Source organism: Pristiophorus japonicus, chromosome 7 (assembly GCF_044704955.1).
Source record: "Pristiophorus japonicus isolate sPriJap1 chromosome 7, sPriJap1.hap1, whole genome shotgun sequence".
NCBI classification, from domain to species: Eukaryota; Metazoa; Chordata; class Chondrichthyes; family Pristiophoridae; genus Pristiophorus; species Pristiophorus japonicus.
This window is the reverse complement of record NC_091983.1, coordinates 216,415,862-216,438,212: the sequence shown is the minus strand read 5'-3', so window position 1 is coordinate 216,438,212 and position 22,351 is coordinate 216,415,862. Positions and strand designations below refer to the sequence as shown.

The following is a 22,351-nucleotide window of genomic DNA, read 5'->3' as shown; positions in this document are numbered from 1 at the left end:
AGGCGCTCCACAAGGGAGCATAAACCACCAGAGAGACTCAACCTGTGATCCTTAAAGACTTTGTGGGGGAGATAATGTCATGTATTCAACCATCATTGTAACCCATGTATAAACTGACCTAAGTTATACACTGTGAGAACAATGACCACTAGGTCACTAGTCCTAGCCTAGACTTTCAGGTATAAAAGGGTAAGCTCCATGCACCTTCATCACTTGAGTGCTAGCAAATAAACGTTACTGGTCACAGAGTGAACCTTCTCCCCAGCATGGGCCTCGTGTGCATTTATACTGTATAGTAAGGACATATTACTTTATATCATGTGGAGTGAACTGAATTGACTGAAGACTGGCATCGTCGATGGTGTGAACCTCAGGAGGAGGCCGAGATCGGTCATCCACTCAGTACTTCTGGCTGAAGAGAGTAGCGAAGGCTTCAGCCTTGTCTTTTACACTCACATGCTGTTCTCCGTAATCGTTGCGGATGGGAATATTCTTGGAGCCTCTTCCTCCTGTTATTGTTTAAGTGTCCATCACTATTCATGACTGGATGTGGCAGGACTGCAGAGCTTTGATCTGATCCATTGGGTATGGGATCACTTAGCTCTGTCTGCAGCATGCTGTCTCCACTGGTTAACATGCCTAGAGTCCTGTGTTGTAGCTTCACCAAGTTGGTATCTGATTTTCAGGTACACATGGTGCAGCTTCTGGCATGCTCTTCAACACTCCTCATTGAACAAGGGTCAGTTTAATCGAGACAAAAGGGGAGGGATATGCCTGCCCAGGAGGTTACAGATTATGGTGGAATACAATTCTGTTTCTGTTGATGGCCCACAGTGCCTCATGGTGCCCAGTTGTGAGCTTCGAATTATGTTCTTAATCTATCCCATTTAGCACGGTGATAGTGCACACAACACGTTGAAGGCCTGTCCTCAGTGACTCGGTAGTATCACCATTTAGCTCGGTGTTAGTGCCACACAACACAATGATGGGGTGTCATCAGTGTGAAGATAGGGCTTCTTCTGCACAAGGTCTGTGTGGTGATCATTGCTACAATACTGTCATGGACAGATTTTTTTAAATTTCAAAATATATACTTTATTCATATAAAAATCTGCACGATACATTGGAAGGCAGTTCAATATATTTGGATGTGGTCAGAAATTCCATACAATACATTTGGATGCTGACGGCAGTTCCGTTCAATACATTTGCTTGCTTGACATTTCAGGGTACAATTCAGTACAATCCAGGATACATTGTAATACAGTCATCAAATTACATTACATGTGGCACTATACGGTACACGGAATGGGTGAGGATACAGTTACATTTCTTTGCAACATACATTACTAAACAGAACTTGCATTATACATGGCACTACATAGGTGTTTTCAGATCATGGTGCTCTATGTACACAAAGGTTTACAAGTACAGCCCGAGGGGAGTTTTATACTGATTCCAGCCCCTGGGTTTACTGTGGCAGAAGGGCTTTAAACTGTGGCTCTTCCCCACCGTGCCTTTACGGCGACTGCACCAATTTTTAGTGCGTCCCTCAGCATGTACTCCTGGATCTTGGATTGCACCAGTCTGCAACACGCAGACGTGGACATCTCCTTGCTCTGGAAGACCAGCAAGTTTCGGTAAGACCAAAGTGCGTCTTTCACTGAGTTGATGGCCCTCCAGCAGCCGATAATGTCTGTCTCGGTGTGTGTCCCTGGAAACAGCCCATAGAACACAGAATCCTGTGTTACGGAGCTGCTTGGGATGAACCTCGACAGCAACCACTGCATCTCCTTCCAGACCTGCCTTGCAAAGGGGCAGTCCCAAAGGAGATGGATGACAGTCTCGTCATGGACAGATACATCTGCAACAGGTAGATTGGTGAGGACGAGATCAAGTAAGTTTTCCCTCGTGTTTGTTCTCTCACCACCTGCTGTGAGCCCAGTCTGGCAGCTATGTCCTTCAGGAATCGGCTGCTCAGTCAATGTGGTACTTCCGAGTCACTCTTGGTGATGGACATTGAACACCCCAGCCAGAGTAGATTGTGTGCCCTATCTTCCACAGTGCACCGGTGGTGGAGGGAGTGAATACTTAAGATGATGGATGGTGTGCCAAACAAGTGGGCTGCATTGTCCTGGATGGTGTCGAGCTTCTTGAGTGGGGGCTGAGATGATTTCTCCAACAACCACAACAATCTTCCTTTGTGCCAGATATGACACCATCCAGTGGAGAATTTCTCCCCTTAGCCTCATTAACATCAGTTTTGCTCGGGCTCCTTGGTGCTACACTCGGTCAAATGCTGCCTAGATGTCAAGGGCAGTCACTTTCACCTCACCTCTGGAATTCAGCTCCTTTGGCCGTGTTTGGACCACGGCTGTAATCAGGTCAGGAGCAATGTGGTCCTGGCAGAAACCAAACTGAGCATCGGTACACAGGTTATTTGTGCATAAGTACATGAGTGGTCATTGGCTGTTAGATTAGTCCGGCTTTTTGCCAGCAGAAAATACCTGTCAAATTTTTCATTTGTCGGGTAAATGCCAGTACAGGAACAACTTGCCTAAAGATACGGCTAGTTCTAGAACCGGCATGTTGTTGGGGCCCATAGCCTTTGCTGTATCCAGTTTGCTCCACCGTTCTTTATATCACGTGGAGTGAAGTGAATTTACTGGAAACTGGCATCTTCGACGGTGGGTGGAAGAATACAGCATTTTTTTTGTTATTTTCAGCTAATATCTGTGCTTGAAAACTGCTCCAAGATGGCTGAACCTGGCTTGACCATGTTTTAGTGACCCACAAGACTTTGCAAATTCAAAGGCTTTCTCATGAGTTTTAAACACCTCACAGCTGCAAAACACTTGTCTAAGAATTGTGGAAAACACTGTCCAGGAGATAAGAGAACGAAAGACCTATTCATTGTGAGAGAGTGTCCCTTTATTTTCAACCTAGACAATTGTGTACACAGTGGACAGACATACAGGAAAACAGCATAAAATTGCTGTAACACATGAGGTCAGGGGTGGCAGTCAAGAGAATTGGTAACCTGGTCAGTTACGAAGGGAATCAGGGAGTTAATTTCTGATTATTGACCATGTCTGAAATTAACCCTGTGTGAGTGACTTTGCTTTCTATTAATCACTTAGGGGACAGTCAATTTTAACCATTATGGGATAGATTGGTGCGGGCTAATGATTATAAATTCTTATGCATTTGATGCTATCGTAAATTGCTTGTACTTCTTTTGATTATTCTAAATAAAGATAACCCCTGGATAGGGGTGAGAAAAGAAACATCCTGAATCTGTGTGTGTTGGTTTTTTTATCTCACAAGTCTGAACTTTGTAAAGTGTAGATAAATCTTACAGGCTAAAATCTGTCTTAATTAAAATAAGTCTTACAGTTTTGGTACCTGAACAGGGACTTGTGATAGACAAACAAACAATGTCAAGGACTATGGAAGAGTCAGTTACAAAGTATGTGATGAAGAAGTTGCCCCACCAGAAAGGGTTGGGTGTGGGTCATTATAGATGGTGATGATCCGGTGGTGGAGGCTGATTTATGGACCCAAGGGTCCACTTGTCGGCTGAGGTTGTAGAAAGCCATCTGGTTGTTGGCCAATCGAAGCCAGGTTAAGTTCATGGAATGTGCAAACATTAAGTTACAAAAGGAGATAGAAGATAGAGAAACAGAATTAAACCGACTTCTAAAGGAGTTGGAGGGAGAAATTTGCATTTGCCCACTCACCTAACCTGTCCAAGTCACCCTGCAGCCTTTTAGCATCCTCCTCACAACTCACACCGCCACCCAGCTTAGTGTCGTCTGCAAACTTGCAGATATTACACTCAATTCCTTCATCTAAATCATTAATGTATATTGTAACTAGCTGGGGTCCCAGCACTAAGGCTTGCAGTACTACACTAATCACTGCCTGCCATTCTGAAAAGGACCTGTTTAACCCGACTCTCTGCTTCCTGTCTGCCAACCAATTCTCTATCCAGGTCAGTACATTACCCCCAATACCATGTGCTTTAATTTTGCACAACAATCTCTTGTGTGGGACCTTGTCAAAAGCCTTCTGAAAGTCCAAATACACCACATCCACTGATTCTCCCTTGTCCACTCTGCTAGTTTCATCCTCAAAAAATTCAAGAAGATCTGTCAAGCATGATTTCCCTTTCATAAATCCATGCTGACTTGGACCTATCCTGTCACTGCTTTCCAAATGCGCTGCTATTTCATCGTTAATGATTGATTCAAACATTTTCCCCACTACTGATGCCAGGCTAATTCCCCGTTTTCTCTTTCCCTCCTTTTTTAAACAGTGGTGTTAAATTAGCTGCCCTCCAGTCCATAGGAACTGATCCACAGTCGACAGACTGTTGGAAAATGATCACTAATGCATCCACTATTTCTATGGCCACTTCCTTATGTACTCTGAGATGCAGACTATCAGGCCCCGGGGATTTATCGGCCTTCAATCTCATCAATTTCCTGAACACAATTTTCCACTTTATTAGGATATCCTTCAGTTCCTCCTTCTCACTACACCCTCGGTTCCCTAATATTTCCGGAAGGTTATTTGTGTCTTCCTTCGTGAAAACAGAACGAAAGTATTTGTTTCACTGGTACCGCCATTTCTGTTCCCCATTATAAATTCACCTGAATCTGACTGCAAGGAACCTACGTTTGTTTTCCTTAATTTTTTTCTCTTCTTATAAATATAGAAGCTTTTGCAGTCAGTTGTTCTTTGTCCTCCTCTGCTGTATTACAAATTTCTCCCAGTCCTCAGGTTTGCTGCTTTTTCTGGCCAATTTATATGCCTCTTCCTTGGATTTAACACTATCCTTAATTCCCATGTTAGCCATGGTTGAGCCACCTTCCCCGTTATATTTTTACTCCAGACAGGGATGTACAATTGTTGAAGTTCATCCATGTGATCTTTAAATGTTTGCCACTGCCTATCCACTGTCAACCCTTTAAGTATCACTCGCCAGTCTATTCTAGCCAAGTCACTCATACCATCGAAGTTACCTTTCCACAAATTCAGGACTTGAGTCTCTGAATTAACTGTGTCACTCTCCATCTTAATAAAGAATTCTACCATATCATGGTTACTCTTCCCCAAGGGGCCTCGCACAACAAGATTGCTAATTAGTCCTTTCTCATTACACATCACCCAGTCTCGGATGGCCAGCTCTGTAGTTGGTTCCTTGACATATTGGTCTAGAAAACCATTCCTAATACACTCCAGGAAATCCTCCTCCACTGCATTGTTACCAGTTTGGTTAGCCCAGTCAATATGTAGATTAAAGTCACCCATGATAACAGCTGTACCTTTATTGCACGCATCCCTAATTTCTTGATTGATGCTGTCCCCATCCTCATTACTACTGTTTGGTGGTCTGTACACAACTCCCACTAGTGTTTTCTGCCCTTTGATATTCCATAGCTCCACCCATACAGATTCCACATCATCTAAGATAATGTCCTTCCTTACTATTGCATTAATTTCCTCTGTAACAAGCAACGCCACCCCACCTCCTTTTCCTTTCTGTCTCTTCTTCCTAAATGTTGAATACCCCTGGAAGTTGAGTTCCCCGCCTTGGTCACCCTAGAGCCATGTCTCCGTGATGCCAATTACATCATATCCGTTGGAAACATAGAAACATAGAAACATAGAAAATAGGTGCAGAAGTAGGCCATTTGGCCCTTCGAGCCTGCACCACCATTCAATAAGATCATGGCTGGTCATTCCCTCAGTACCCCTTTCCTGCTTTCTCTCCATACCCCTTGATCCCTTTAGCCGTAAAGGCCATATCTAACTCCCTCTTGAATATATCCAATGAACTGGCATCAACAACTCTCTGCAGCAGGAAATTCTACAGGTTAACAACTCTCCGAGTGAAGAAGTTACTCCTCATCTCAGTCCTAAATGTCCGACCCCTTATCTTTAGACTGTATCCCCTGATTCTGGATTTTCCCAACATCAGGAACATTCTTCCTGCATCGAACCTGTCCAGTCCCGTTAGAACGTTATATGTTTCTATGAGATCCCCTCTCATCCTTCTAAACTCCAGTGTATAAAGGCTCAGTTGATCCAATCTCTCCTCATATGTCAGTCCAGCCTTCCCTGGAATCAGTCTGGTGAACCTTCGCTGCACTCCGTCAATAGCAAGAATGTCTTGCCTCAGATTAGGAGACCAAAACTGAACACAATATTCCAGGTGAGGCATCACCAAGGCCCTGTACAACTGCAATAAGACTTCCCTGCTCCTTTACTCAAATCCCCTAGCCAGGAATGCCAACATAGCATTTGCCTTCTTCAATGCCTGCTGTATCTGCATGCCAACTTTCACCTCCCCTTTTCCTAATCTGCCGCCATTCAGATAATATTCTGCCTTTGTGTTTTTGCCCACAAAGTGGATAACTTCATATTTATCCACATTATACTGCATCTGCCATGCATTTGCCCTTTCACCTATCCTGTCAAAGTCACCCTGCAGCCTCTTAGCATCCTCCACACGGCTCACACCATCACCCAGTTTAGTGTCATCTGCAAACTTTAAAATATTACACTCAATTCCTTCATCTAAATCATTAATGTATATTGTAAAGAGCTGGGGTCCTAGCACTGAGTCCTGCGGCACCCCACTAGTCACTGCCTGCCATTCTGAAAAGGATCCGTTTATCCTGACTCTCTGCTTCCTGTCTGCCAACCAGTTCTCTATCCACATGAGTACATTACCCCCAAAACCATTTGCTTTGATTTTGCACACCAATCTCTTCTGTGGGACCTTGTCAAAAGCCTTTTGAAAGTCCAAATACACCACATCCACTGGTTCTCCCTTGTCCACTCTGCTAGTTACATCCTGAGAAAATTTCAGAAGATTTGTCAAGCATGAATCCCCTTTCATAAATCCATGCTGAATTGGACCGATCCTGTCACTGCTTTCCAAATGCGTTGCTCTTTCATCGTTAATGATTGATTCCAACATTTTCCCCACTACTGATGTCAGGCTTATTGGTCTATACTTACCCATTTTCTCTCTCCCTCCTTTTTTAAAAAGTAGTGTTGCATTAGCTACCCTCCAGTCCATGGGAACTGATCCAGATTCGATAGACTGTTGGGAAATAATCACCAATGCATCCACTATTTCTAGGGCCACTTCCTTAAGTACTTTGTGATGCAGACTATCAAGCCTCGTGGATTTATCGGCCTTCAATCCCATCAATTTCCCGAACAGAACTTCCCGTTTAATAAGGATATCCTTCAGTTCCTCCTTCTCACTAGACCCTCGGTCCCCTAGTACATCCGGAAGGTTAATTGTGTCTTCCTTCGTGAAGACAGAACCAAAGTATTTGTTCAATTGGTCATTTCATTGTTCCCCATTATAAATTCACCTGAATTCAACTGCAAGGGATCTACATTTGTCTTCACTAATCTTTTTCTCTTCACATATCTATAGAAGCTTTTGCATTCAGTTTTTATGTTCCCTGCAAGCTTCCTCTCATACTCTATTTTCGCTCTCTTAATTAAACCCTTTGTCCCCCTCTGCTGAATTCTAAATTTCTCCCAGTTCTCAGGTTTGCTGCTTTTTCTAACCAATTTATATGTCTCTTCCTTGGATTTAACACTATCCTTAGTTTCCCTTGTTAGCCATGGTTGAGCGATCTTCCCAGTTTTATTTTTACTCCAGACAGGGATGTACAATTATTGAAGTTCATCCATGTGATCCTTAAATGTTTGCCATTACCTATCCACCTATCTGCGCAGTTAATTCATCCACCTTATTCCGAATACTCCTCGCATTGAGGCACAGAGCCTTCAGGCTTGTCTTTCTAACACACTTTGACCCTTTAAGATATTTGCTGCAATGTGGCCCTTTTTGCTTTTTGCCTTGGGTTTCTCTGCCCTCCACTTTTACTTTTCTTCTTTCTATCTTTTGCTTCTGCCCCCATTCTACTTCCCTCTGTCTCCCTGCATAGGTTCCCATCCCCCTGCCATTTTAGTTTAACCCTTCCCCAACAGCAAGAGCAAACACTCCCCCTCTGACATTGGTTCCAGTCCTGCGCAGGTGCAGACCATCCGGTTAGTACTGGTACCCCCTCCCCCAGAACCGGTTCCAATAACCCAGGAATTTGAGTCCCTCCCTTCTGCACCACTCCTCAAGCCACATAGTCATCTGAGCTATCCTGCGATTCCTAGTCTGACTAGCACGTGGCACTGGTAGCTATCCTGAGATTACTACTTTTGAGGTCCTACTTTTTAATTTAGTTCCTAGCTCCCTAAATTCGTCTTGTAGGATCTCATCCCATTTTTTACCTATGTCGTTGGTACCTATATGCACCATGACAACTGGCTGTTTACCCATCTCCTTCAAAATGTCCTGCACCCGCTCCGAGACATCCTTGACCCTTGCACCAGGAGGCAACATACCATCCTGGAGTCTCGGTTGCAGCCACAGAAACGTCTATCTATTCCCCTTACAATAGAATCCCCTGTCATTATAGCTCTCCCACTCTTTTTTCTGCCCTCCTGTGCAGCAGAGCCACCCACGGTGCCATGGATTTGGCTTCTGCTGCTCTCCCCTGATGAGTCATCCCCTTCAACAGTACCCAAAGCAGTGTATCTGTTTTGCAGGGGGAGGACCACAGGGGACCCCTGCACTACCTTCCTTCCACTGCTCTTCCTGTTGGTCACCCATCCCCGATCTGGCTGTGTACCCTTTACCTGCGGTAATTGTTATTGGTTGGGTGAAACGCACCACCAAACTTCTCAGGCATGTGCTCTTAGCTGATTCATGGTTAACACATGAATAGACTTGCTGTATATTGGGGTTTCTGGTTTCTGAGTATGATTAATACAAGCTATGGTTAATGGCTGGTTGTTGGATTGATTTTTATATTCAACAGTCCAACACTAGAGGGAGCCATTGCCTTGGAAACTATGGGAATGCAGGTTAAATCTTGGGAATGAACTGCAGCTCCTCAATCCCTGTAAAATGGGAGACTCCCTGAACTTATCTTAGAAGTGAAGCAATGACACCATCCTATCCGATGTCTTCACCACTGATGTGTTGTTGATATTGCTGGGACGGTGTAGTGGGGGTGGGGGGGGGGTGTATGGGAGGGTATAGTGGGGGTGGGGGGTGTGTGGGAGGGTATAGTGGGGGTGGGGGGTGTGTGGGAGGGTATAGTGGGGGTGGGGGTTGAGTGGGAGAATATAACGAGGGTGGGGAAGCGTGTGGGAGGTGCAAGACTTATCTTTCAGTCAGTCGAGGAGGCGGGAGCTCGGAGCAGCGCGAGTCCGGGGTGGGCGAGAGGCCTATAAAGGCCAGCGGGAGTCGAGCAGTTCGAGCAGTCAGTCGAGGAGGCGGGAGCTCGGAGCAGCGCGAGTCCGGGGTCGGCGAGAGGCCTAAAAAGGCCAGCGGGAGTCGAGCAGTTCGAGCAGTCAGTCGAGGAGGCGGGAGCTCGGAGCAGCGCGAGTCCGGGGTCGGCGAGAGGCGTGCCGGTGCAGCTACAGGGAGAAGGCAAAAAAACAAAGGTGACGTCACAGCCTAGGGGGTAAGTGATTGGCTGGTGATTGGTGAGTAGTTTTTCTTTTTCTTCTTATATTGGTCAGTAACTTTTAACATTGTTGTTGCCAGTTTAAGTGTATCTAAGGGTTAAGACATGGCAGGAGAGCTCGGTCGGGTGTTATGCTCCTCCTGTACCATGTGGGAACTCAGGGACGCTTCCGGTGTCCCTGACGACTACGTGTGCGGGAAGTGTATCCGCCTCCAGCTCCTGACGGTCCGCATTACGGAATTGGAGCTGAGGGTGGATTTACTCTGGAGCATCCACGATGCTGAGAATGATGTGAGTATCACATGTAGTGAGTTGGTCTTACCGCAGGGAAAGGGTCCACAGCCAGATAGGGAATGGAAGACCAGCAGGAAGAGTAGAGCAAGGAAGGTAGTGCAGGGGTCCCCTGCGGTCATCCCCCTGCAAAACAGATACACCGCTTTGGGTACTGTTGAGGGGAATGACTCATCAGGGGAGGGCAGCAGCAGCCAAGTTCATGGCACCGTGGCTGGCTCTGCTGCACAGGAGGGCAAGAAAAAGAGTGGGAGAGCGATAGTGATAGGGGATTCAATTGTGAGGGGAATAGATAGGCGTTTCTGCGGCCGCAACCGAGACTCCAGGATGGTATGTTGCCTCCCTGGTGCAAGGGTCAAGGATGTCTCGGAGCGGGTGCAGGACATTCTGAAGTGGGAGGGAGAACAGCCAGTTGTCGTGGTGCACATTGGTACTAACGACATAGGCAAAAAAAGGGATGAGGTCCTACGAAACGAATTTAAGGAGCTAGGAGCTAAATTAAAAAGTAGGACCTCAAAAGTAGTAATCTCGGGATTGCTACCAGTGCCACGTGATAGTCAGAGTAGGAATCGCAGGATAGCGCAGATGAATACGTGGCTTGAGCAGTGGTGCAGCAGGGAGGGATTCAAATTCCTGGGGCATTGGGACCGGTTCTGGGGGAGGTGGGACCAGTACAAACCGGACGGTCTGCACCTGGGCAGGACTGGAACCAATGTCCTAGGGGGAGTGTTTGCTAGTGCTGTTGGGGAGGATTTAAACTAATATGGCAGGGGGATGGGAACCAATGCAGGGAGACAGAGGGAAACAAAAAGGAGACAAAAGCAAAAGACAGAAAGGAGATGAGGAAAAGTGGAGGGCAGAGAAACCCAAGGCAAAAAACAAAAAGGGCCACTGTACAGCAAAATTCTAAAAGGACAAAGGGTGTTAATAAAACAAGCCTGAAGGCTTTGTGTCTTAATGCAAGGAGTATCCGCAATAAGGTGGATGAATTAATTGTGCAAATAGATGTTAACAAATATGATGTGATTGGGATTACGGAGACGTGGCTCCAGGATGATCAGGGCTGGGAACTCAACATTCAGGGGTATTCAACATTCAGGAAGGATAGAATAAAAGGAAAAGGAGGTGGGGTAGCATTGCTGGTTAAAGAGGAGATTAATGCAATAGTTAGGAAAGACATTAGCTTGGATGATGTGGAATCTATATGGGTAGAGCTGCAGAACACCAAAGGGCAAAAAACGTTAGTAGGAGTTGTGTACAGACCTCCAAACAGTAATAGGGATGTTGGGGAGGGCATCAAACAGGAAATTAGGGTTGCATGCAATAAAGGTGTAGCAGTTATAATGGGTGACTTTAATATGCACATAGATTGGGCTAGCCAAACTGGAAGCAATACGGTGGAGGAGGATTTCCTGGAGTGCATAAGGGATGGTTTTCTAGACCAATATGTTGAGGAACCAACTAGGGGGGAGGCCATCTTAGACTGGGTGTTGTGTAATGAGAGAGGATTAATTAGCAATCTCATTGTGCGAGGCCCCTTGGGGAAGAGTGACCATAATATGGTGGAATTCTGCATTAGGATGGAGAATGAAACAGTAATTTCAGAGACCATGGTCCAGAACTTAAAGAAGGGTAACTTTGAAGGTATGAGGCGTGAATTGGCTAGGATAGATTGGCGAATGATACTTAGGGGGTTGACTGTGGATGGGCAATGGCAGACATTTAGAGACCGCATGGATGAAGTACAACAATTGTACATTCCTGTCTGGCGTAAAAATAAAAAGGGGAAGGTGGCTCAACCGTGGCTATCTAGGGAAATCAGGGATAGTATTAAAGCCAAGGAAGTGGCATACAAATTGGCCAGAAATAGCAGCGAACCTGGGGACTGGGAGAAATTTAGAACTCAGCAGAGGAGGACAAAGGGTTTGATTAGGACAGGGAAAATGGAGTACGAGAAGAAGCTTGCAGGGAACATTAAGGCGGATTGCAAAAGTTTCCATAGGTATGTAAAGAGAAAAAGGTTGGTGAAGACAAACGTAGGTCCCCTGCAGTCAGAATCAGGGGAAGTCATAACGGGGAACAAAGAAATGGCGGACCAATTGAACAAGTACTTTGGTTCGGTATTCACTAAGGAGGATACAAACAACCTTCCGGATATAAAAGGGGTCAGAGGGTCTAGTAAGGAGGGGGAACTGAGGGAAATCTTTATTAGTCGGGAAATTGTGTTGGGGAAATTGATGGGATTGAAGGCCGATAAATTCCCAGGGCCTGATGGACTGCATCCTAGAGTACTTAAGGAGGTGGCCTTGGAAATAGTGGATGCATTGACAGTCATTTTCCAACATTCCATTGACTCTGGATCAGTTCCTATGGAGTGGAGGGTAGCCAATGTAACCCCACTTTTTAAAAAAGGAGGGAGAGAGAAAACAGGGAATTATAGACCGGTCAGCCTGACCTCAGTAGTGGGTAAAATGATGGAATCAATTATTAAGGATGTCATAGCAGTGCATCTGGAAAATGGTGACATGATAGGTCCAAGTCAGCATGGATTTGTGAAAGGGAAATCATGCTTGACAAATCTTCTGGAATTTTTTGAGGATGTTTCCAGTAAAGTGGACAAAGGAGAACCAGTTGATGTGGTATATTTGGACTTTCAGAAGGCTTTCGACAAGGTCCCACACAAGAGATTAATGTGCAAAGTTAAAGCACATGGGATTGGGGGTAGTGTGCTGACGTGGATTGAGAACTGGTTGTCAGACAGGAAGCAAAGAGTAGGAGTAAACGGGTACTTTTCAGAATGGCAGGCAGTGACTAGTGGAGTGCCGCAAGGTTCTGTGCTGGTGCCCCAGCTGTTCACATTGTACATTAATGATTTAGACGAGGGGATTAAATGCAGTATCTCCAAATTTGCGGATGATACTAAGTTGGGTGGCAGTGTGAGCTGCCAGGAGGATGCTATTAGGCTGCAGAGTGACTTGGATAGGTTAGGTGAGTGGGCAAATGCATGGCAGATGAAGTATAATGTGGATAAATGTGATGTTATCCACTTTGGTGGTAAAAACAGAGAGACAGACTATTATCTGAATGGTGACAGATTAGGAAAAGGGAAGGTGCAACGAGACCTGGGTGTCATGGTACATCAGTCATTGAAGGTTGGAATGCAGGTACAGCAGGCGGTTAAGAAAGCAAATGGCATGTTGGCCTTCATAGCGAGGGGATTTGAATACAGGGGCAGGGAGGTGTTGCTACAGTTGTACAGGGCCTTGGTGAGGCCACACCTGGAGTATTGTGTACAGTTTGGTCTCCTAACTTGAAGAAGGACATTCTTGCTATTGAGGGAGTGCAGCGAAGGTTCACCAGACTGATTCCCGGGATGGCGGGACTGACCTATCAAGAAAGATTGGATCAACTGGGCTTGTATTCACTGGAGTTCAGAAGAATGAGAGGGGACCTCATAGAAATGTTTAAAATTCTGACGGGTTTAGACAGGTTAGATGCAGAAAGAATGTTCCCAATGTTGGGGAAGTCCAGAACCAGGGGTCACAGTCTGAGGATAAGGGGTAAGCCATTTAGGACCGAGATGAGGAGAAACTTCTTCACCCAGAGAGTGGTGAACCTGTGGAATTCTCTACCACAGAAAGTAGTTGAGGCCAATTCACTAAATATATTCAAAAGGGAGTTAGATGAAGTCCTTACTACTCGGGGGATCAAGGGTTATGGCGAGAAAGCAGGAAGGGGGTACTGAAGTTTCATGTTCAGCCATGAACTCAGTGAATGGCGGTGCAGGCTAGAAGGGCTGAATGGCCTGCTCCTGCACCTATTTTCTATGTTTCTATGTTTCTATGTTTTATAAAAGAGGTTTTTATCCTTGTCAAACTTTTCCGACCTGTCCTTGAGTTTTTTAGCCCGTGCCCTGTCTACATCTAGCTCCTTAAGGAGTCGCTTCTTTTTCACTCATTTCTGTTTGTAATTTATCATTTGCACCTTCACAGATTTTAACTGACAACCAAACGGCTTTCATCGACTCAGGCCGACACAGGGACCTGGTCCAGTGTCCAACCCCCAAAACCGGATCAGCACCGTCTGTAATGACCCGTATCCACCCTCTCTAAGGGCAGCTTTTCAGTCACATACCTTGTAACTGACCCATCCGTTGTCGACATTGTTTGTTATCACAAGTCTCTTGTTCAGGCGCCATTCTGTAAGACTTATCTTTTATAAAACTGTTTTTTACCTGGTAAGATCTTGCCTTGATTCTACACTTTACAAGGTTCGGATTTGTGAGACAGAACAATACGGACACAGGATATCTCGTTTTCCCTCACAGGGTAACCTTTACATAAAATTCAACAACAGAGTACAAGTAACCCTCCAGTAACATCAATACACAACAGTTCCTGTCCAGACCTGCCCCGTGAGACCTACTTTTCTTACAGTTCATTTACTTTATATTTAAGCAATTTTAAACAAAACTCACAGGTAACTAATACTGCTGGTGGTCACGCGCCCAGTAATTAGTTCGTGGTCCTTTGCTTGCCAACTGACCAAGTTGCCCTCTCTCCGACTGCAGTGTCCAACAAGAGACTTCGCTCTGTAATTATACTAAGAACATTGGCTATCGGCCCACTGGGTACGTGTCCCAAACTATCCTGACTATCATAAAGGTTTATGTTCAAGTTCAATGTAACACCTGTGAGCTTGGCTGGTTCTCGAATCAATCCGTGGGACAGGAACTTCACTTGTCTGCATTTCTGTAAGTTCAACAAAAGGTCTCTTGATCTGCAAGGTATTCTGGGTTATAAGAATTTAGTCCATTTTTAGGTTTGGCCATACAAAAACTGTAGTCTTGTAGACGGTATAGTGGGGGTGGGCCGTGTGTGGAGGGTATAGTGGGGGTGGTGGGTGTGTGGGAGGGTATAGTGGGGGTGGGGGTGTGTGGGAGGGTATAGTGGGGGTGGGCCGTGTGTGGAGGGTATAGTGGGGGTGGGGGTGTGTGGGAGGGTATAGTGGGTGTGGGGGAGGGGTTTGGGAGGGTATAATGGGGGGGTGTGTGGGAGGGTATAGTGGGGGTGGGGGTGTGTGGGAGGGTATAGTGGGGGTGGGGGGTGTGTGGGAGGGTATAGTGGGGGTGGGCCGTGTGTGGAGGGTATAGTGGGGGTGGGGGTGTGTGGGAGGGTATAGTGGGTGTGGGGGAGGGGTTTGGGAGGGTATAGTGGTGTGGGTGTGTGAGAGGGTATAGTAGGGGTTGGGGGAGTGTGGGAGGGTATAGTGGGGGTGGGGGTGTGTGGGAGGGTATAGTGGGGGTGGGCCGTGTGTGGAGGGTATAGTGGGGGTGGGGGTGTGTGGGAGGGTATAGTGGGGATGGGGGTGTGTGGGAGGGTATAGTGGGGGTGGGGTTGTGTGGGAGGGTATAGTGGGGGTGGGGGGTTTGTGGGAGGGTATAGTGGGGGTGGGGGTGTGTGGGAGGGTATAGTGGGGGTGGGGGGGGGGGTGGGAGGGTATAGTGGGGGTGGGGGGTGTGTGGGAGGGTATAGTGGGGGTGGGGGTGTGTGGGAGGGTATAGTGAGGGTGGGGGGTGTGTGGGAGGCTATAGTGGGGGTGGGGGTGTGTGGGAGGGTATAGTGGGGGTGGGGGGTGTGTGGGAGGCTATAGTGGGTGTGGGGGGTGTGTGGGAGGGTATAGTGGGGGTGGGGGGTGTGTGGGACGGTTTGAGTTCTGTAAACTTATTGCCCTTCCTTTCACAGGTGCCTCAATTTAAAAAATGAGTCCTACACGGCCCAATCTCCAGTCCTCCGGCCCTCACCCACCCTCAATAGAGGCCTGAAATATATTATCTGGGGCCTGGGCAATTTCCTCCCGTTTCCCGCTGACCTCTTGCTCGGCCCACCCATGGGGCCACTGGATTTTTGGCCCTCCCAGTTCGGTGAGCGACCCGTTAGCACACATTGAGCACAGGGCAGCTTGCTGACTGTATGTTAATGAGGCCCGAACCCAACACTGGTTTGGGGCCTCTCACTCAATCTATTGAGGGGACACACCGCCAACTTCACTCCCGTTTGAGTGAAAACCGTGCCCCTAGTTTTATCCCACACTCCGGCTATTTCCCCACACTTTAATATTCCTCTTTATTCCAGAGACTAACTCTGTAATAAAAACATTCGTGGACTTTGCTTCAACAGCGTGTTGTGGCAGAGAATTCCACATTCTGACCACACTCTGTATTGGAGGAGAAATTCAACTCACGCCCATCTGTTTTGAGTGTGAGGGAGAGGGTGGGCAGGAGTGGGGGCATCGATTGTGAGGGAGGGAGTGGGCAGGAGAAGGGGGAATGATTGTGAGGGAGGGGTCTAGGTAGGAAGGATGGGATAACTGATGGATGGGAGGGAGGAGGCCAAACAGAGGCCAGTAATGGTCTTCAGCACTGCAGTGTGTCTGGTGGGGGGAACTCCTGCACCGATTTGCCCGGCCTGTATCAGTCCTCTGGACGCCTCTTTTTTTTTTGCTTTTTTCCATGTGGAAGGCAACGCACCTCCAGCATGTAACGCGCACATCCACCCCACCCCCATATTGGTTCCGGAGAATTTAGCCGTCCTGACACCAGAGGCGTCCGGTACAATTTACTACAGACATGAGGCCTCCTATTGGCATATGGAGGGTCCACTGATGGGACTGCAGCAAGGGTTTATTGTGTGAAAATTCTGCTGTTCCTCCTCCTCCATTGGACAGCACAGAGAGCTGTGTCCAAGGTGAACCCCATACCTTCTCCAGTTGTTCTGAGTATGTGGGGAGTCCGGGAGGACTAATATGAAACTAGTGATGTGATCAGTGACCAGTTCTGTTTCTGAGTAAGAATCTAACATGAGACCAAGTGTTTGATGCATCACCCTCTTTATTTCACAGTGAGAATACATTCCCAGCAGTTTGAAAAACAAAAGACAATCAAAGGCTAGAAGACAACGGCTTATTTACTGCACAAGAGAAGCCTGTGAATGGGCCGCCTGTTAACAGGAGCAATATCTGAATAGATCATTTTCTCAATCACAGTTTCAGTCCGTGTATATTCCAAGTGTGAGCGCCCAGTATAGGTGTGAGGAGATCAGAATCTGAACTTTAGTCCATCTTCAGTCCCTGGATCCGAATTTTGGATTGGGATTCATTCTCCATTTTAAGGAGCAGTTTTAAGCAGCTTAACACCTGTGCTCCCAAAACCTTCTGCTTCACTCCCCTCACCTGGGCCCATCTGTTTTCTGAACCTGCGCTGATCTGAGTGAGGCCAAACTGGATTGAGAAACAACCTTTCTGCTCATCCCCACCACAATGTCCAGTGTTTGATTATCAGGAATGGCAGGAAAAGGGAATACTTTACTTCCCACACAGGGTGTCCCCATTAGCAGGTTTCTCCAGTGAATGTGTTGCTCTTCCTACAGTGCACAGCGTGCAGTCGACACAGTCTGTTATACAGTCCATTCCCAGTATATTTCAGGTTACAGGGGACAGAACAATTTAAACACAGAAGGACATTCTTCAAGGTGATGTGATGAAAGGCTCAACATTTTACAAATGGTGAACACACTGGGTCTTACAGTTTAAACATTCCCTTGTAATGAAACGATTCAATGTGGAACTAACTCAGAGTGTGAGAGCCCAGGTACGATCCCACATCTGACCACTCCATGATTTCACATGTAACAACTTCAACGCTCTGTGCTCGGCAACACTTCCCATTTTCTATTTGCTCTTTTCACATCACCTTTAAATGTTCTGGTCAGCATGACTGGGATAAACATAAACATAATCCATCTCTGTGTGAAGATAGAACATCCTGGAACTATATCTGGCAACAGAACCATCTCAATCTCAGTCTGTGCACCATTCATTTAAAGAAAGTTTACAGAAAAGGGAAATTACTGCAGTGATTAATCCCTGTTGCCCCAAGGAGTGCCCACCACCCCTGTACAACTGGGTTTACCCTGCGTCTGTGCAGTATGGGGACTTTAAACTAATATCTTTGTGACTTGATGGCTCTGTTTCTAAACCCCAGGTTTCTAACCAGAAATGTTTAAATGTGGATCTTCCTATTCCTGGCTGAGTAATTCTCCTTTATCCTTCAGTGCAGTTTCTCCACACTTAACACAACTGCTCGATCACCAAAGCTGTCCCTCAGAGGTGGTCAGTTAGCAATGAATCTGGGACATTGGCAAATAACTTGGAATTGAAAGGGGCACCTAATTATAAACAATATTAAAAGGAACAACAGCAGCCAGGACCCCTCTGCTAGGGACAGTCAGATCTGCCAGGGCCAGAGCCCAATGTCTGGTTAACGTGTGGGTGGAAGACCACGTGGCTCCCCAACATATTACATCTGGGAATGACAAGGAGGTCGGCCCCCTGGTGATAACCCGGGACTCTCTGCCACAGGACGATAAGTGGTGGTACATTGAACTGGGCACCTGGAAAGAGCTGTTGTTTAGATTCATCGCACAAAACCAAATAATGTGAACACTGAATGTAAAATACAAACCAGGAACTGGCAAAAAAAAGCTCAGTGTTGGAGTTAACGTAGCTGAATAATTCTGAGTAAAGAAGCTCCACCTTACAATGCAGCATTGTGGGTGGGAGACAAACACTGGCAACTGCCAGTAGGGGGCAGTATTTATAAACAGGGTCACCATGCACAGGGCTCTGGAGATGGGGCATGGGGGGAATCGTTCAATATCCCAATACTGGCACATGCTCAGGGTTAAATCCAATGTGAACTGGGTGGGAGGTTAAAGGAGGTTAAGAATAGAGTTAAGCGCATCTCACTGTTTGATGTCTGATAAGGTAACAGAACCTTCAGAAAAGTTTCAATGTTCTATGTTTTTAAAGAACATTTCCGTCAGATCTGTTTTATAGTAAGCGATGTAAAAGGTACTCCTATCGAAGGATTGCTTGTCTTTTTCCAAGTCATTGAAGAATTCAATGACACGTCCTTCGTATTGGTGGTCGTCAACTTTGGTGTCGAAAGCCCTGCAACAGAATTCAGAATGATGACTTTTTTCTTCCTGGCAGATCGAGTCTGGAAACTAATCAGATTGAAAGGAAGATAGGAACAGGAGTAGGCCATTCAGCCCCTCGAGCATCCTCTGCCATTCAGTTAGATCCTGGCTGATCTGTACCTCAGCCCCATTTACCCGCCTTAGCTCCATATCCCTTGATACATTTACCCAACAACAATCTCTCGATCTCAGTCTTGAACCCTCCAATTGACCCAGCATCCACAGCCTTTTAGGGGGGAGAGAGTTCCACATTTTGTGTGAAAAAGTGCTTCCTCATTTTGTTGCTGAATGGCCGAGCTCTAATTTTAACATGATGTCGCCTCGTTCTAGATTCTCCCATCAGAGGGAATCGTTTCTCTGTATCTACCCGATTGAATCCTTTTAACATTGCAAACCCCTCACTCTGGTCTCGCCTCAATCTCCTATACTCAGGAGAAGACAAGTTGATGCAACCTGGCCTCAGAATTTAACCCTCTAACCCGCGGTATAATTCTGGTGAATCTGCCCTGAATCCACCCCAAGGTTAATTTATCCTTGCTGAGGTATTCCAGACAGGATCTGACCAAGTCTCTGTAAAATCGAAGGCTGACATTCCATTTGTCATTTTGATTGTTTTTTGTACCTGTTGACTCGCTTTAAATGATTTGTGAGCTGGGATTCCCAAATTTTTTAGTTCCTCTAAAATAATCCGATTTTTCTTAGGTCCAAATAAAATACTTTTCTTTCCTTTCTTTCTATCTCTCTTTCTTTCTTGCTTTTTTTCCCTCCCTTTTCCTGCTCCCATCCATATAACGTACTGGGGGCGATTTGCGGCAGTGCGTTCAGGCACTAACGATCCTACGAGGTAACCAAGGTGGGGTCTTGAGCTGAGACACCATCTTGGTAAAGGAGTTGAAGCCAGCTCTAGGAACGGCTGCCCAGAGGCTCGTTAACAACTGATTGCCACTTAAAAAATCCTGCTCGCACTCATTAAAGAGGCTGCTCGGCATTTTGGTGGCTAATGCTTCAACTAACGCCCTCTCCTAACAGCAACCAGCTGTTTGGGAGTAAACACGGCGTTGATGTCGATTTCAAGCACTACTTAAAGGCCAGGTAGAGCGGCACCAGCTGCTGTAGAAGAAATGGACAAGAGGGTGAGGTGATGTCCTTCCCCTCTGTGGTACAGGACAGCCCTCCTCCTCTGGACCTCCTCCACCCTAGTCTCCAGTACCACATCCGAGAACCTGTGCACCCTCTCCCTCGGTCCTTGAGCCATCCTGCAATGTGCCGCTGTGTACCAGCCAGAGCACTCCACACCTTCAGTGGAAGTGGGTGCGAGAAGGCCACATATACTGCTCCATGAAAATGGTGTCTAATCAGCACTTGAGTGTTAAACCTGCAGGTTTGTGTTGTACCATCTCCAGCAAGTTCAAATTTTGGCATTCAGCAATTAGGACCCACATTGTGTGCTAAATCCAGACTTTCAAATAGGTTAGTCTTATTCGCACTGCACCCATTTAGTGCCTGTTTTCACCCTTTGGCCAAAATAACCCCCAGAATGTGGTGTAGGTGAGAATGTCTGAAAACAGGAGCCAGCCCCATTATTGTTACAATAGGGAAGTCTATACTCCTGGGACATTCCAGCAGAGAAAAGCTCAACTACTTTAGTTACAAAGTGTAGAATTCACATCCTGGGATCGCGTCCCGAGGAATTGTGACTCAGCCATGTCCAGTGCTCGATATGAACCTGAGTGATGTGAGTGTGGAGGTCCAGCCATATCCTCAGAGGAAGGAACTGAAGGTTGTGAGACACAAAGCAACTTATTACACGATTAATGTTGGCCAACGACCCACCTGACTGGACCATCCCGTTAATCACAGGCTTACTACAGGCTAAATAATGTTGGCTAAATATCTGACATAAAGAAATATCAATCACAATATATCAACGAACTCACCTGACATAGAGCCAGCCAGGATCTAACATTCTTATTTTCACGGTTTGATCTGTGGGTTCAGGTGGGCTGGTGAGTTCAGGAACTAGTAGAACAAATACCCCGAATTTCTGTTGTATTGTGCCATTTACCAAGTATCCCTGAAGTCCCCAAGGTGCACAGACAGGAACAATTGTATCTGCAGACAGAGAAAACACTGTTACAGCATTCTACTAGAAGGTCACCTGTGGCATTGCTCATGGTAAGTCTGAAGTTACAGGTTGGGGCAGGGAGACGTGCTGGGGTGTGGAAGACACTCATGTGATACACTGAATCACAGAATGATAGAATGATACTGCACAGAAAATGGCTCGCTCTTTGTAGAGCTTTCTAACTAATCCACTCCCATGTTCTTTCTCCACAGACCTGCACTCTATTCCCTTCAGCTATTTCCACAATTCTCTTTTGAATGTTACTATTGAATCTGCTTTCACTCAGCTTTCAGGCAATGCATTCTTGATTGCAACAAATCACTGTGCATAGAAATATAGAAAATAGGTGCAGGAGTAGGCCATTCGGCTCTTCGAGCCTGCACCACCATTCAATATGACCATGGCTGATCATGCACTTCAGTACCCCATTCCTGCTTTCTCTCCATACCCCTTGATCCCTTTAGCCGTAAGGGCCACATCTAACTCCATTTTGAATATATCTAACGAACTGGCCTCAAAAACTTTCTGTGGTAGAGAATTCCACAGGTTGACAATTCTCTGAATGAAGAAGTTTCTCTTCATCTCAGTCCTAAATGGCTTACCCTTTATCCTAAGACTGTGACCACTGGTTCTGGACTTCCCCAACATCGGGAACATACTTCCTGCATCTAACCTGTCCAATCCCATCAGAATTTTATATGTTTCCATGAGATCCCCTCTCATTCTTCTAAATTCCATTGAATATAAGCCTTGTCAATCCAGTCTTTCTTCATATGTCAGTCCTGTCATCCTGGGAATCAGTCTGGTGCACTCCCTCAAATGCAAGAATGTCCTTCCTCAGATGAGGAGTCCAAAACTGTGCACAATATTCAAGATGTTGCCTCACCAAGGCCCTGTAGTATGACCTCGCTGCTCCTATACTCAAATCCTCTCGCAATAAAGGCCAACATGCCATTTGCCTTCTTCACCGCCTGCTGTATCTGTATGCCAACTTTCAGTGACTGATGTACCATGACACCTAGGTCTCATTGCATCTCTCCTTTTACTAATCTTTCACCATTCAGATAATAATCTGCCTTCCTGTTTTTACCACCAAAGTGGATAACCTCACATTTATCTACATTATACCACAGCTGCCATGTATTGCCCAATCACCTAACCTGTCCAAGGCACCCTGCAGCCTCTTAGCATCCTCCTCACAGCTCACATTAAAACCAAGCTGAGTGTCATCTGCAAACTTGGAGATATTACATTCAATTCCTTTGTCTAAATCATTAATGTATATTGTAAATAGCTGAGGTTCCAGCACTGAACCTTGTAGTATCCCACTAGTC

The 22,351-nt window shown here is 46.2% G+C and overlaps 1 protein-coding gene across 1 annotated transcript in view; it reads right to left on the bottom strand.

Annotated features, from left to right (window-relative positions):
- The window catches only part of disp1 (dispatched homolog 1 (Drosophila)), a 19,356-nt gene extending 5,304 nt beyond the window's left edge, over positions 1–14,052 (bottom strand). The window contains exons 1-2 of the mRNA XM_070884255.1: positions 13,989–14,052; positions 457–509 (exon numbers count right to left, since the gene is read on the bottom strand). Of these exons, the coding sequence (XP_070740356.1) occupies positions 457–509; positions 13,989–14,052 (117 nt within the window). The remainder of the gene's footprint in view (positions 1–456; positions 510–13,988) is intronic.
- Positions 14,053–22,351: the final 8,299 nt, after the last annotated feature.